At 56.7% G+C, this 12,213-nt stretch overlaps 1 protein-coding gene across 1 annotated transcript in view; it reads left to right on the top strand.

Annotated features, from left to right (window-relative positions):
- Window positions 1–11,238, top strand: part of CACNA1I (calcium voltage-gated channel subunit alpha1 I) — a 121,357-nt gene extending 110,119 nt beyond the window's left edge. The window contains exons 30-37 of the mRNA XM_084748317.1: window positions 222–300; window positions 837–958; window positions 1,526–1,900; window positions 2,159–2,305; window positions 3,156–3,359; window positions 4,011–4,176; window positions 5,947–6,143; window positions 7,700–11,238. Of these exons, the coding sequence (XP_084604443.1) occupies window positions 222–300; window positions 837–958; window positions 1,526–1,900; window positions 2,159–2,305; window positions 3,156–3,359; window positions 4,011–4,176; window positions 5,947–6,143; window positions 7,700–8,347 (1,938 nt within the window). The 3' untranslated portion in view covers window positions 8,348–11,238. The remainder of the gene's footprint in view (window positions 1–221; window positions 301–836; window positions 959–1,525; window positions 1,901–2,158; window positions 2,306–3,155; window positions 3,360–4,010; window positions 4,177–5,946; window positions 6,144–7,699) is intronic.
- The last annotated feature ends 975 nt before the right edge of the window (window positions 11,239–12,213 follow it).

Below are 12,213 nucleotides of genomic sequence, written 5' to 3'. Positions count from 1 at the left end.
TTCCCCTCTTGCATACCCCCAGGCCCCTCCCCCTTCTCCTCTTGCACACCCCCAGGCCCCTCCCCTTCCCCTCTTACATACCCAGGCCCCTCCCCCTTCCCCTCTTGCACACCCCCAGGCCCCTCCCCCTTCTCCTCTTGCACACCCCCAGGCCCCTCCTCCTTCTCCTCTTGCACACCCCCAGGCCTCCAGCCCCCAGCCCAGCCCACCTCTCCCCACAGGTGGGCAACCTGGGCCTTCTCTTCATGCTGCTCTTCTTCATCTACGCTGCCCTGGGAGTGGAGCTCTTCGGAAAGCTGGGTGAGCGATGCTCCCTCTCCCCCTCCCCCCTGCCAAGGTCACTGTATGGGGGAGACATCTCCGTGGCAGGGTTTCTCATCGGGACCCTGTCTTAGCATGGGGTAGTTTCTGAAGCCCGGGTCACAAATGTACCTCAGACCTGTCTGCTCTCCTGGGGAGCCTCCTTCCTCTGCTTCCAGCCACTGCCTGTCCTGAGCCAGAGCCACCTCAATAACAGAGACCAAGGCAAGGGACAGGGCAACAATTCCCTGCATAGAAGGCCAGTTTCAGCAATCAGGGGTTCTCTGGGGAGGGGGGAGCTGGCCCTCACCCCACCACTTCTCTCAGGAGCTGATTATTAGAGAGAAGAGCCAGATGCTCCTGAGACTGAGCCCCCAGCTGGTGCGCCGCTTCCTTGAGCTTCAGTTGTCCCATCTATGGGTTGTGCACAGTCCACATGTACTGCTACGGGTTGTAGGGGTTATGCTGAGAGGACGCTGAGGGGTGGTAGCTTGGGGTGACATAGGTGGACGGGCTGACCACCTCTCCCCTCTCAGTGTGCAACGATGAGAACCCGTGTGAGGGCATGAGCCGGCACGCTACCTTCGAGAACTTCGGCATGGCCTTCCTCACGCTCTTCCAGGTCTCCACAGGCGACAACTGGAATGGAATCATGAAGGTATGTGTGGCCCAGCCGAGGGGGAAACCGGGGAGTTCCAAGTCCTGGGTGCATGGTGGCCCGACTGATCCAGTCATAGTATCCTCTGTATGCCCACTGTCCTACTGTGTGCTGGAAGGGAGTCAGGGGCGTCCAGGGACCTGCTGGACTCCAGTGAGGTGGACCTGTGATCTTGTTGGTCTGGCCTGAGAAGCATCAGCGAGTGCCTGGGGAGCCCCATGCCTCTTCTCAGATTTACCTGTGGCTCTGGGAGGTGGGGTCAGCCACAGTAGGGAGTGAAGAGGGCCAGAGCGGACTAGATTAGAGTCCTAGGGACTTGGCTGAGGCTGAGGCAAGCTCGGGGCATCATGAGTTGGATGGGTATGAAGGCAGCTAGGACTTTGGGGGCGCGGTGTGTGTGTGTGTGTGTGTGTGTGTGTCTGTCTGTCTGTCTGTGTGTCTGTCTGTCTGTGTGTGTGCCTGACCTCAGGTAGCCTTGTGCATCGTCCTCTATGCTTTGGAGGTGAGGTGTGTGGCTGGGCAGGTGTGACGGGCGGCACTGACCTCACCAGCCTGTCCTTGTGGTAGGATACTCTGCGGGATTGCACCCACGATGAGCGCAGCTGCCTGAGCAGCCTGCAGTTCGTGTCGCCCCTGTACTTTGTGAGCTTCGTGCTCACGGCTCAGTTCGTGCTCATCAACGTGGTGGTGGCTGTGCTCATGAAACATCTGGACGATAGCAACAAGGAAGCCCAGGAGGATGCAGAGATGGATGCTGAGATAGAGCTGGAGATGGCCCATGGCCTGGGCCCAGGCCCCGGACCCTGTCCCTGTCCTTGTCCCTGTCCTGGCCCGAGGCTGCCCACTACTTCCCCGGGTGGCCCGGGCCACGGATCAGGAGGGGCAGGTGTTGGGGGTGACACCGATGGCCACCTGTGCCGGCACTGCTATTCTCCAGCCCAGGTGGGCAGGGGCTGAGAGGTGAATGGGTCACAAAGGGCAGGAACCATGGGGCCAGATGGGCAGCTGGGTTGGGAGGTGCCTTCCATCTTTTGGGGGGTCCCTCTGTGTTCAGCTTCAAGATAGGGTGACCCTGTGATGAGAGGCTCAGTCCCAGGCTGTGGGCACAGAGAACGAGAGGGCAGCTCTGCCCTGCCCACCCCAAAGTCCAGGGACCCAGCCGATAATCCCACCTGTCCCCACCCTGCCCCGTCCGCCTAGGAGACCCTGTGGCTGGACAGCGTCTCTTTAATCATCAAGGACTCCTTGGAGGGGGAGATGACCATCATTGACAACCTGTCCGGCTCCATCTTCCACCATTACTCCTCACCCGCCGGCTGTGACAAGTGTCATCATGATAAACAAGAGGTACTGGCAGCCTGGGAGGAGCTGGGGGATACCATGGTTTTTGGCTCCTAAAAGCGTGCTGAGACCCACCCTGTCAAAGTGGTCTGGCTGTGAAGTGCAGCCCTGTGGTGGGGCTTAGAGAGAGCCTTGAGGTCTCAGCGCCCTTGGATATAGAAGGTGCTTAGAAGCAATAGTTGTTCCCCCCTTGTGCTACTGGGACAGGCAGGTGCCTTGTGTCCCTTTCAGGGCATCTGCCCTTTCTGAACCAGTGGGCATGGTCCTCTCCCATACCCCCATGCCCCCCCCCCCCCCCCCCCCCCCGCCCAGCACATCTCAAAGCTTCTCTCGAGAGCCTTGTTCTCTCTTCCTCTCAGAGGCAGCTCAGCCCCAGTCTGCTCAGGAACCATCTCTCAGGCTGTTTTCCACGGGTTCACCTATACCCCTGCCTATGGGCTCTTGGTATTACCCCAGGGCATTCTAGCACCAGTGACTATGAGTTCATCCCCAGTAGCCTTGGCCAGGAGCTGATCATACACCTGCTCAGTTCTCCTGAGATTCTTCAGGATAGCAGGTCTTACAGATTCACCTTGCAGGGACATGCAGTACAAGTAGCCCCCAGGAGAATCCTACCCAGGCCTGCTCTATGGATGCTTGGTCTGGGGCAAGTGGACAACGGAGCTCCATAGCTCACTATACCATGGCTGCTTTTGTGTTCAGACACCAAGGTGGGCCACTCAGACCTGGTTTCTGTTGGAGGTGGCCCCTGTGCCATCATGAGTCACCCAGGCTGGGATCCTACACAGAGTGAGCTCACCACCTCATGCCCAGCAGGCATGTGAACCACTCTGACCACTGCCCCATGTCCTTTCAGGGACCTGTTGCTCAGCGCTCCAGGCCCAGGCTGCCCCATCCCAGCCCCAGGGTGACCCGAGGCCACCACCTCCCCCTGCAGGTGCAGCTGGCTGAGACAGAGGCCTTCTCCCTGAACTCAGACAGGTCTTCGTCCATCCTGCTGGGGGATGACCTGAGTCTTGAAGATCCCACGGCCTGCCCACAGGGCCCCAAGGAGAGCAAGGTAAGTGGCTGGGAGTCCCCTTACGTTGCTCTCCATGTGTGATGGCAGGGTACATAGTTTCTCTGGCCGGGTTAGCCTCGGGCAGGGTACAGTCTACTTAGCTGAGGCCACATTTTATGTCAGGCACAGATAGCAAGTTGCAGGTTGGGGTAGGGTGAGTCCATCAGCCTCAGAGTGGACATCGGGTAGCTTTCAAGCAACTTGTAGAGCTGAGAAACTCTGGAAAGATGCCACAACCCTCTGCTCCTTGTACAAGACCCCAGGAAATGGCCAGAGAAGAACTCCTCTCCCCAAGTATGAATGTGGAAACTGAGTCACATGACAAAGGGAGAGGCCCATGTAATGTTCTGTCTTGATGCCTTCATTTTGAATGACCACGTCACTGGGTTAGCGTTTGATTGTTGATAGGAGGAAGACCTGGTGCTGTCTCAAGGCCATTAGAAAATCAGGAAGGGAGGGGGTAGGTGGGACCTCAACTGCCTGGGGCATCTAAGAGGGCTTCCTAGAGGTGGTGACCTTCCACTTGAGTTGTGGAAGGTAAGGTGACTGCTGGTCAGGAGGAGGACGTAAGAGGAGGGGCTTCTTAGCTGTGCAGGGGGCCCTGCCTCTGCCTCCCTCAACTTATCAATCACCTACCTCCCTTGCCTGCAGGGTGAGCCAGAGCCTCTGGAGTCCATGCAGACTGGAGACCTGGATGAATGCTTTTTCCCCTTTGCCAATGCGCCAGTGAGCGCAGGCCCAGAGAGCCTGCTGTGTGAGATGGAGGCCATCCCGTTCAATCCTGTCCAGTCTTGGCTCAAACATGACAGCAGTCAAGGTGAGGGTCTCTCGCTGCCCTACCAGCTCCCCAAACCCTGATTCTAAGCATCTGCTTTGTGGAAGAGGTGGTGGAGGGTTTTCTTTTTCTTCCTTCCATAAAGAATCAAATGGGTATCGGACAATTAGAGAAAGACTCAAGTAGTGATAAAAGATGTAAGCGTCAATGAGCTAACGATAGCTGAAGCCTGGGCTAAAGGAAGCTCCACACTCAGCTTCCTATGATCTGGGATGAAAGGTTGCCACACGCGGCTCTTATTATTGGGCAGAAGGAAGGCTTACAGATTATTAAATTTGGGTAGAGCATAATCTGAGAGGCAGCTCAAGGTGACACACTGTCACCGAGAGACTAGTGTTCTCAGTGGTCCTTTGATAAAAGGATCTTTACCCCAAACCTCCTCGAACCTCCTGGTTTGTGTTTGGGGACATGGCTGGACTATGGGCTCATGGCAAGGGACTGAACTGGCTTAGCTGTCACTTAGGCTTCTTGAAGAAGACATGAATCTGGTTGGCAACACTGGCTGGGTGGGGGAAAAGGGAGACTGCCCAATAGAAGAGTGACCCCTAAAGCCCTGAGCCCTCTCCAAGATGTCTTCTGGGATGTCTGGGTGACCAGCTTTTCCATTGATCTTCTGTAAGGCCAGTGGCCCCTCCTGGACATGATGGCTGGGGTGCCAGGACCCGATAACCTGAGCACAGAGTCTGATTGTAGGCACATTGTGATGGAGTGTTCAATTCACGGTTTGCTTGCACATTCCTTCAGTAACCCTGCAGCCCAGAGCAGGGACCTTGCCGGGACGTAGCCTGCACAGCCGCCTGGTACCTACTCCCATATTCTGAATCCCATATCTTCTTCTTCATTCTATAAAGTGCACAGGGGACCATAGGCAGAAGCGGCTGCTGCTGGTCATGGCATATGAAACTCTGTCCTGCCTGAGGCTCCTCCAGGCTGGCCTTGTCCCTTTCTATCCACAGCAGAACAGACCAAGCCACCTGGAAGCCATACCATCAGTGCAGGGCCTGGCCCATGCATGAAACTCTACCCCTTATTGTCCAAGATGGGCCCCCAGGCCTGGCCAGTCCATGTGGGGTTGTCAGAGCCTGAGGGGGTGATGAGACTTAGTGACTGAATACCTACTGTGTGCGTGGTGCTGGACTAGGTGCTCCGTACCTGCTGTTATCTCCACAGCACTCCTCTCATGTGTGGTTTGCGTTCTCACTGCTGTGACCAAATACCTGGTAGACGCAACTTAAGGAAGGAAGGGTTTATTTTTGGCTCACAGTCTGAGGGTACCCAGTCCATCATGGCGGGAAAGGCAGGGCAGCAGAGCTTGAGGCAGCCATGTCACATTTGCTTAGCTCGCTTTCTCCTTTGTGTTCACCAGGACCCCAGCCCATAGGGTTCTGCTGCCCTCAGTTAGGGTGGCTACTTTAACTCAATCTAGAAAGTTCCTCACAACAATCCCACCATCATGGGATGGGCAGCTGCCCTGCTCCCCACTCCCCACCCCCCCTATTTCCAGGGGAAGAAGGGCTAGGAGTCAGACCTGGAATCTGGCCCACTGGGCTCTGAAGGCAGCATTCTGTTCAGAGCCAGTTCTTCCAGGAACCACCCAAGAAGTATTTCCGGCTTTCACTGCAAAGAAACCAGTGCTTCAAGTTGGAGACTTGCCCACAGTCTCACAGCCAGTGTTAAGTAGCCCAAGCGAGGGTTGGTGCTCTGTGCCCACCTTCTGGGCTGTCGCCAGCACCTCCTCTTCCTCCCCTGCAGCACCCCCAAGCCCTTTCTCCACGGATGGCTCCAGCCCTCTCCTGCAGATGCCCGCTGAGTTCTTCCACCCTGCTGTGTCCGCCAGCCAGAAGGGGCAGGAGTCCGGCATGAGTGCAGGGACTCTGCCCAAGATTGCCCTTCAGGGCTCTTGGGCATCCCTGAGGTCGCCGAGCGTCAACTGCACCCTCTTGCGACAGGTACAGGCACCTCCTGGATTCTAAAGAGTGTCCTGGAGCCACGGGGATCTGGAGCGGGGAGGGGAAAGAGCAGAGCACAGTCATGGCAGATGAGTGTGGGAGACTTGGGGGGAGCTTCTGAGATGTGACACCAAAGATGAATGTGAGTAGGACCAGCTCCTGAGGAGGACCCAGCTTGTCAAGGCAGCTGAACCAGGAACCCTAGCTTGAAAGGAGGGAAAGAAAGCGTTACACTGAGGAGGATTTATGGAGCAGCTCTGGGGCCGGGGACCATGCCCCGAGTGCTCTGGGTGGGAGGTAGGAGTGTCATTGCTGGACTGCGTGTAGACTACAGATTGCTGGATTGCAGAGGGGTAGGTTGGGACACGGGAAGTCTTGGCTGTATGGTATCCTGTATCAGGATGGCTAGAGCCACAGCTCCCATGCCAGCTGGGCACAGAGGCTCGGAAGCCATCGGCACCTTTGGTGGGCCGTGTGTAATCCTATATGACAGTGGACACTGGCCTGCAGCGTCCTAGTATTTATCATTTAGATATGGTTAGCCTTCGTTTTCATCAGGTTGTTTGCTGCCGCAGGCAACGGACCCTGCCTCCCTGCCTCCCTGCCTCCCTGCCTCCCTGCCACCCTGCCACCCTGCCTCCCTGCCTCCCTGCCTCTCTGCCACCCTGCCTCCCTGCCTCCCTGCCTCCCTGCCTCCCTGCCACCCTGCCACCCTGCCACCCTGCCTCCCTGCCACCCTGCCACCCTGCCACCCTGCCACCCTGCCACCCTGCCTCCCTGCCTCCCTGCCTCTCTGCCACCCTGCCTCCCTGCCTCCCTGCCTCCCTGCCTCCCTGACACCCTGCCACCCTGCCACCCTGCCTCCCTGCCTCCCTGCCACCCTGCCACCCTGCCACCCTGCCTCCCTGCCTCCCTGCCTCCCTGCCTCCCTGACACCCTGCCACCCTGCCACCCTGCCTCCCTGCCACCCTGCCTCTCTGCCTCCCTGCCACCCTGCCTCCCTGCCACCCTGCCACCCTGCCTCCCTGCCTCCCTGCCACCCTGCCTCTCTGCCTCCCTGCCTCCCTGCCACCCTGCCACCCTGCTACCCTGCCACCCTGCCACCCTGCCTCCCTGCCTCTCATGGAGGGCAGTTTAGGGTTTAAAGTGCAGTGTACGTGCGTGCGCGTGCGCGTCGCAGGAGGAGAGATGGCAGGGCAAATGCATGCTGGGAATATAAAGAGGGGCGTGACGTGGCTTGGGGAACAAGTAAAGCTGGAGGCTTACCTAGGAGAGAGGATGGGAGCAGCTGGAAGGCCATGGGGCGAGCAGAAGAGCCTGGGAACAAGGGACAGTGCTAGAGATGTGAGAATCAGCTGGGAACTCTGTGAAGGCCAGGCTTGATGGTGACATTGGGACCAGGATGGCTGAGGCTGTCCAGAGAGGACAGGGATCCTGTCAGTGGTAACTTCTCTGAGAGACTCCAGAAATGCTGCTGGGTGATTCTGGATGTATTGAGAAGGGAAGCCTCCTGGGAACCATCATCAGACACTTCATCCCCTTTTACCTCCCCACAGGCTACTGTGAGTGACACGTCACTGGATGCCAGCCCTAGCAGCTCAGCGGGCAGCCTGCAGACCACACTGGAGGACAGTCTGACACTGAGCGACAGTCCCCGGCGTGCCCTGGGGCCACCGGTCCAGGTGCCAGGGCCACGGGCTAGCCTGTCACCGGCCACCCGGCGCCGCCTCAGCCTGCGGGGCCGTGGCCTGTTTAGTCTGCGTGGGCTGCGGGCCCACCAGCGCAGCCACAGCAGTGGTGGCTCCACCAGCCCTGGCTGCACCCACCATGACTCCATGGACCCCTCTGATGAAGAGGGCCGTGGGGGCGCAGGAGGTGGGGGTGCAGGCAGTGAGCACTCTGAGACCCTTAGCAGCCTGTCGCTCACATCTCTCTTCTGCCCACCACCCACGCTGCCACCACCAGGCCTCACCCCAGCCAGGAAGTTCAGCAGTACCAGCAGCCTGGCCGCTGGACCTGGCCGTCACGGCACCGCTGTCTCAGCCCGCAGCCTGGCCAGGAGCCCCTCATGGGCTGCAGACCGAAGCAAGGACCCACCAGGCCAGGTTCAGCTGGCCTCAGGCTTGGGCTCCTCAGCACCTGATCCGCGCCCACCTCCCGGGGAGCTGGAGTCAACTGATGCTGCAAGCAAGAGGAAGAGATGAGGGGCCACAGGGGCTGCCGGGGGACCTGCCACCTGCTGTCAGCCCGCCTGCCCCATCTTGCCTTCTTTTACCTCAGGAGCCAGGGAGCAGACAGCAATACTTTGCCCACACCTGGGAGTGGCATAGGGGCCAGCCAGCGCCAGGCCACTGGGCAGGCGACTGAGGAGGGTCTGGGTTAGCCGAGGCTCAGATGTGGTCCTAATCGAGGCCCTTCCAGTGCATATGCAGATATAGATATATATATATACGTATATATAGAGAGACAGACATATATTTATTTTTTTTACTGAGAGCTTATGAATTCCAGAAAGTGCTAAAGTTGAGGGTGCAGGCCAGGGCCCAGAAGGGGGTCTCGTACGTTGGCTAGAACACAGGTTTGTCCAGCACAGATGCTCCTATTGGGGCAATAGTGGCTGTAGTTTTGGGGTCTCCCTGAGTTGAGAGCAGCTTGGGAGGACGATCAGGGCCCAGGAGACAGAAGAGAAGTAATTCAGGGTGCACTTTTTTTCCCTTTTAAAGAAGAGACGCTACCAAGTTCCCTAACCTCTACCCACACGTCAGGGTGTGAGTCTTGTCCCTCTGACTATCGTGTTGTTGTGAAGTCTTCTGTAGACAACTCTTGACACAGACTCTTAGTTAGCTGGCTAGATGTTCTCTTTAGAAAAACCGGGGGTGGGGTGGGGTGGGATTTTAGTAGTATTTCTTAGAGCAGGTTTGGGGGACAGGGCAGTTCTGTGGCCAGGCAGGCAGCTCAGAACACAAGTGAAATTTTAACTTCTGTGGGCACTTTGTGTGTGTGGGGGTGTGGGTGGGTGCATTTTAGCCCTCCTGAAGGCAGCAAGTGGGAATAATTCATGTAAGAGAGAGGACGGGTGAAGGAGTCGGTGGTACCTGCTTGGCCCACACAGATTCCCGTTGCTTTGCCTGTCAAGTTGCACAGGAAAAGTTCTGTCTTTATCCCCTACAAAAGCCTCTTAGTGCAACCGTTCCTGCAGATTATGGGGTCACCCACTGCAAGCACCTCCACCCCAGTGGTCTTTGAGGGGCGGGTGACAGCAAATCTGAAGGCGGCCTGTGAGCCACCCTCCCAAACCCTGGCTCCAGCCTTTCCCCAGTCCAACACTCCTAGTCTCCAGCCAGCTACCCAGGCATTCATATCCCCTGGCCCCAGCTCCCTGCTGAGTAGGTCTCACTGTTTCAGGCTGCAGGCTGGGTCTCACTAAGGTAGTGCTTCCTGAGTTTAGAGTGGGTGGCTTTTATTTAAATGGATCTCACACAATAAGCTCTGAAGTGGCTGGGTTTAAAATGTGAGATGCTCACCTAGATCCCCAAGGGTTACCCTGGGCCCAGCCAAGAGCTGTGAGTATATTTTGTTCGTGCTCCCAAATCCTGATTGCACAGAAATGGGCTTCTAGCCAGGCTAGTGAGCGGCAGCTGCGTTTGTAGGCTCTGGCGCATTCATGTCTAGCATAAGGGATCCTGGGGTCAGGGCAGTGTGAGGAAGTTAGGGGTGCTGCCCGTAAAGCCCTTCTCGGAGGTGAGGAGTAGGAAAGTGGTTGTTAGGCCCACTTGGCACATGGGTAGACTGAGGCTCCGGGGAAGTGAGGCAACCATTTAGTTCTGGAAGCACAGAGCCTGGGTCACCTGTGAAGGCCCTTGGTGACTCCACGGGCCCATTGTGGAGTTGGCTGTGGTTTAGTGAGGCCTTGCCAGGCCCATTCTCTTCAGGATTTACAGCGGTGGTGTTTGATAGCACCCAGTGCTCTCTGCTTTCTGGGTTCAAGGTCAGTCATCTAGGTCCAGTTTCAGGGTGCCCCTGCCTGTGTGTTTATGCTGCCCTTCACAGCCAGCTTCCTCCCTGTCACGGCTCTGAGGCTGGGCAGGGATGTTCAGGCAATCACCACTTTTACACTGTGACCCCAGAGCCAGCAGACATGTTGACAGGTGCTCTAGGGAAGTGGGTAAAGCTCTAAGCAAGGGCTGTAGCCTGGCACAGCGGGGGCAGCCAGAGAGAACAATTGGCTAGGCCCAGGGGCATGGCACCTTTACCCAGGGCGAGTTTCCATAGGCCTTGTGTCTGTGGGGACTGAGGGACCAGGGAGCTCCTGGCAAGATGAGCTGTAACGGGCTAGGATTGGCTATGTGGCCCTTCTTCAACACTATGGCTTGAGGCTGTGGCCTCAGGCCAAGCCCGTCCATCACCAAAGCACAAACTTCCCCAATCCACATGGGCCTGGCTATGAGGAGAATGGGGACCCAGGTATCAACGCCCCCCAAGCCGTTCATTTGCTTAGCTGTGTGGTATGGAGGCTGGAGGGCACCACGGCATCCATAGAGAAGGCTCTGGAGCCGGATAGGACCTGCCCTGCCTTCTTTCTGTCTTTTGATGTGGTCCAGGCTGTCCCTCTGAGGGCGATGATGAACCATGAGCAGTACTCAACCTCTCACCTGTCTGCTTGTCCCCCCGATATTTCTTCTGGAGCTTACAGCTCTCGGCGTCACCTCCAGCCCCTTTTGCTGCTCTGTGTAAGGGCTTGAGGTCTTAGAAACCGCTGTTAAGCCCAGACACACATAGTTTTTTATTTATTTGTTTGTTTGTTTATTTATTTTGGGTCTTTGTGCAATAATCAGTGTCCCTGGCAGAGCCAGGGCTTGAACTGGGTCTGGGAGGAGGCAGAGGCTACCTTGTCCAGCAAGCCCCCAGCCTGGCTCTGCTGCTGTGACTCTCACTTCCGGTCACTGTACAGTTTCTACAGTGTGAACGAGCGTTCCCCCCCCCTCCCCCCTAATCACTGAAGGCGCTGGTCCCTGCTGGCCCAGATGGCCCGAGCATAGAGAAACCAAGACGCACCGCCAGCCAGCGCTGTTTTGAATAAAAACCCAGAAACCTATTTAGGACCTCCTCTATGTTTCTGCTCTTCCTTCCCCACGGGGCTGGGGTTGTGCTGTTTATTTTCACCCACAAGGGCAGAGCGATAGTGTCTTCATATGCTGAAGCTCTGGGGTCTGAGGTTTTGGGGGATCCAGAGACCCTATGGTAGGATCTTCTTGTAGTCAGGGTCTGGGGTGGGGCTTCAGGGATGGGAATGGGGCAGGGGATGGTCAGTCTGTTTAACCACGACACTAGCTGCTGAATTCATACAATTGCTATTGTCAGGACTCATGGCTACAGAGGACAGCAACCCGACTCAAACGTGCTTATGAACAAACAAGCACACACACAAAAAAGATGGGGGCTGGAGAGATGGCTTTACTGCTTGTCATGGTTACTGTCCTGCTGCTATGGAGAGACAACCATGACCACAGCGACTCTTATAAAGGAAAGCATCATTTAACTGGGGCCGGCTTACAGTCTCAGAGCTTTAGCCCATTATCATCATTGTCATCATGGCGGGAAGCACTGGGGCACACTGGCAGATACGGAGCTGGAGGAGCGGCTGCGAGTTCTACATCTGGATCCGCAGGCAGCAGGAAGAGAAAGACACTGGACCGGCCTTGGGCTTCTGAAACCCCAAAGCCCACCCCAAGCAACGCACTTCCTCTAGCAAGGCCACGCCTATCCCAACAGGCCACACCTCCTCTAATCTTTCTCAAGTAGTGTCACTCACTGATGACTAAGCATTCAAATATTGTATGAGCCTGTGGTGGTGGTGGGGGGTCATTCTCACTCAAACCACTACATTCCTCTGATAGAAGCCCAGGGTTCAGTTCCCAGCACTCACGTCAGGTGGCTTCATAGCTGCCTGTAACTCCAGTTTCTTGGCTCCAACAGCCATTTCTGACCTATATGAACTCCTACATGCTTGTGGTCCACATAAACTCATGAAGACACACATAGATATACATAAAAAAAATCTTTAAAAAAA

Source organism: Acomys minous (assembly GCF_964271855.1).
Source record: "Acomys minous genome assembly, chromosome: 12".
NCBI classification, from domain to species: Eukaryota; Metazoa; Chordata; class Mammalia; order Rodentia; family Muridae; genus Acomys; species Acomys minous.
This window is presented reverse-complemented; position numbering and strand designations above follow the sequence as displayed.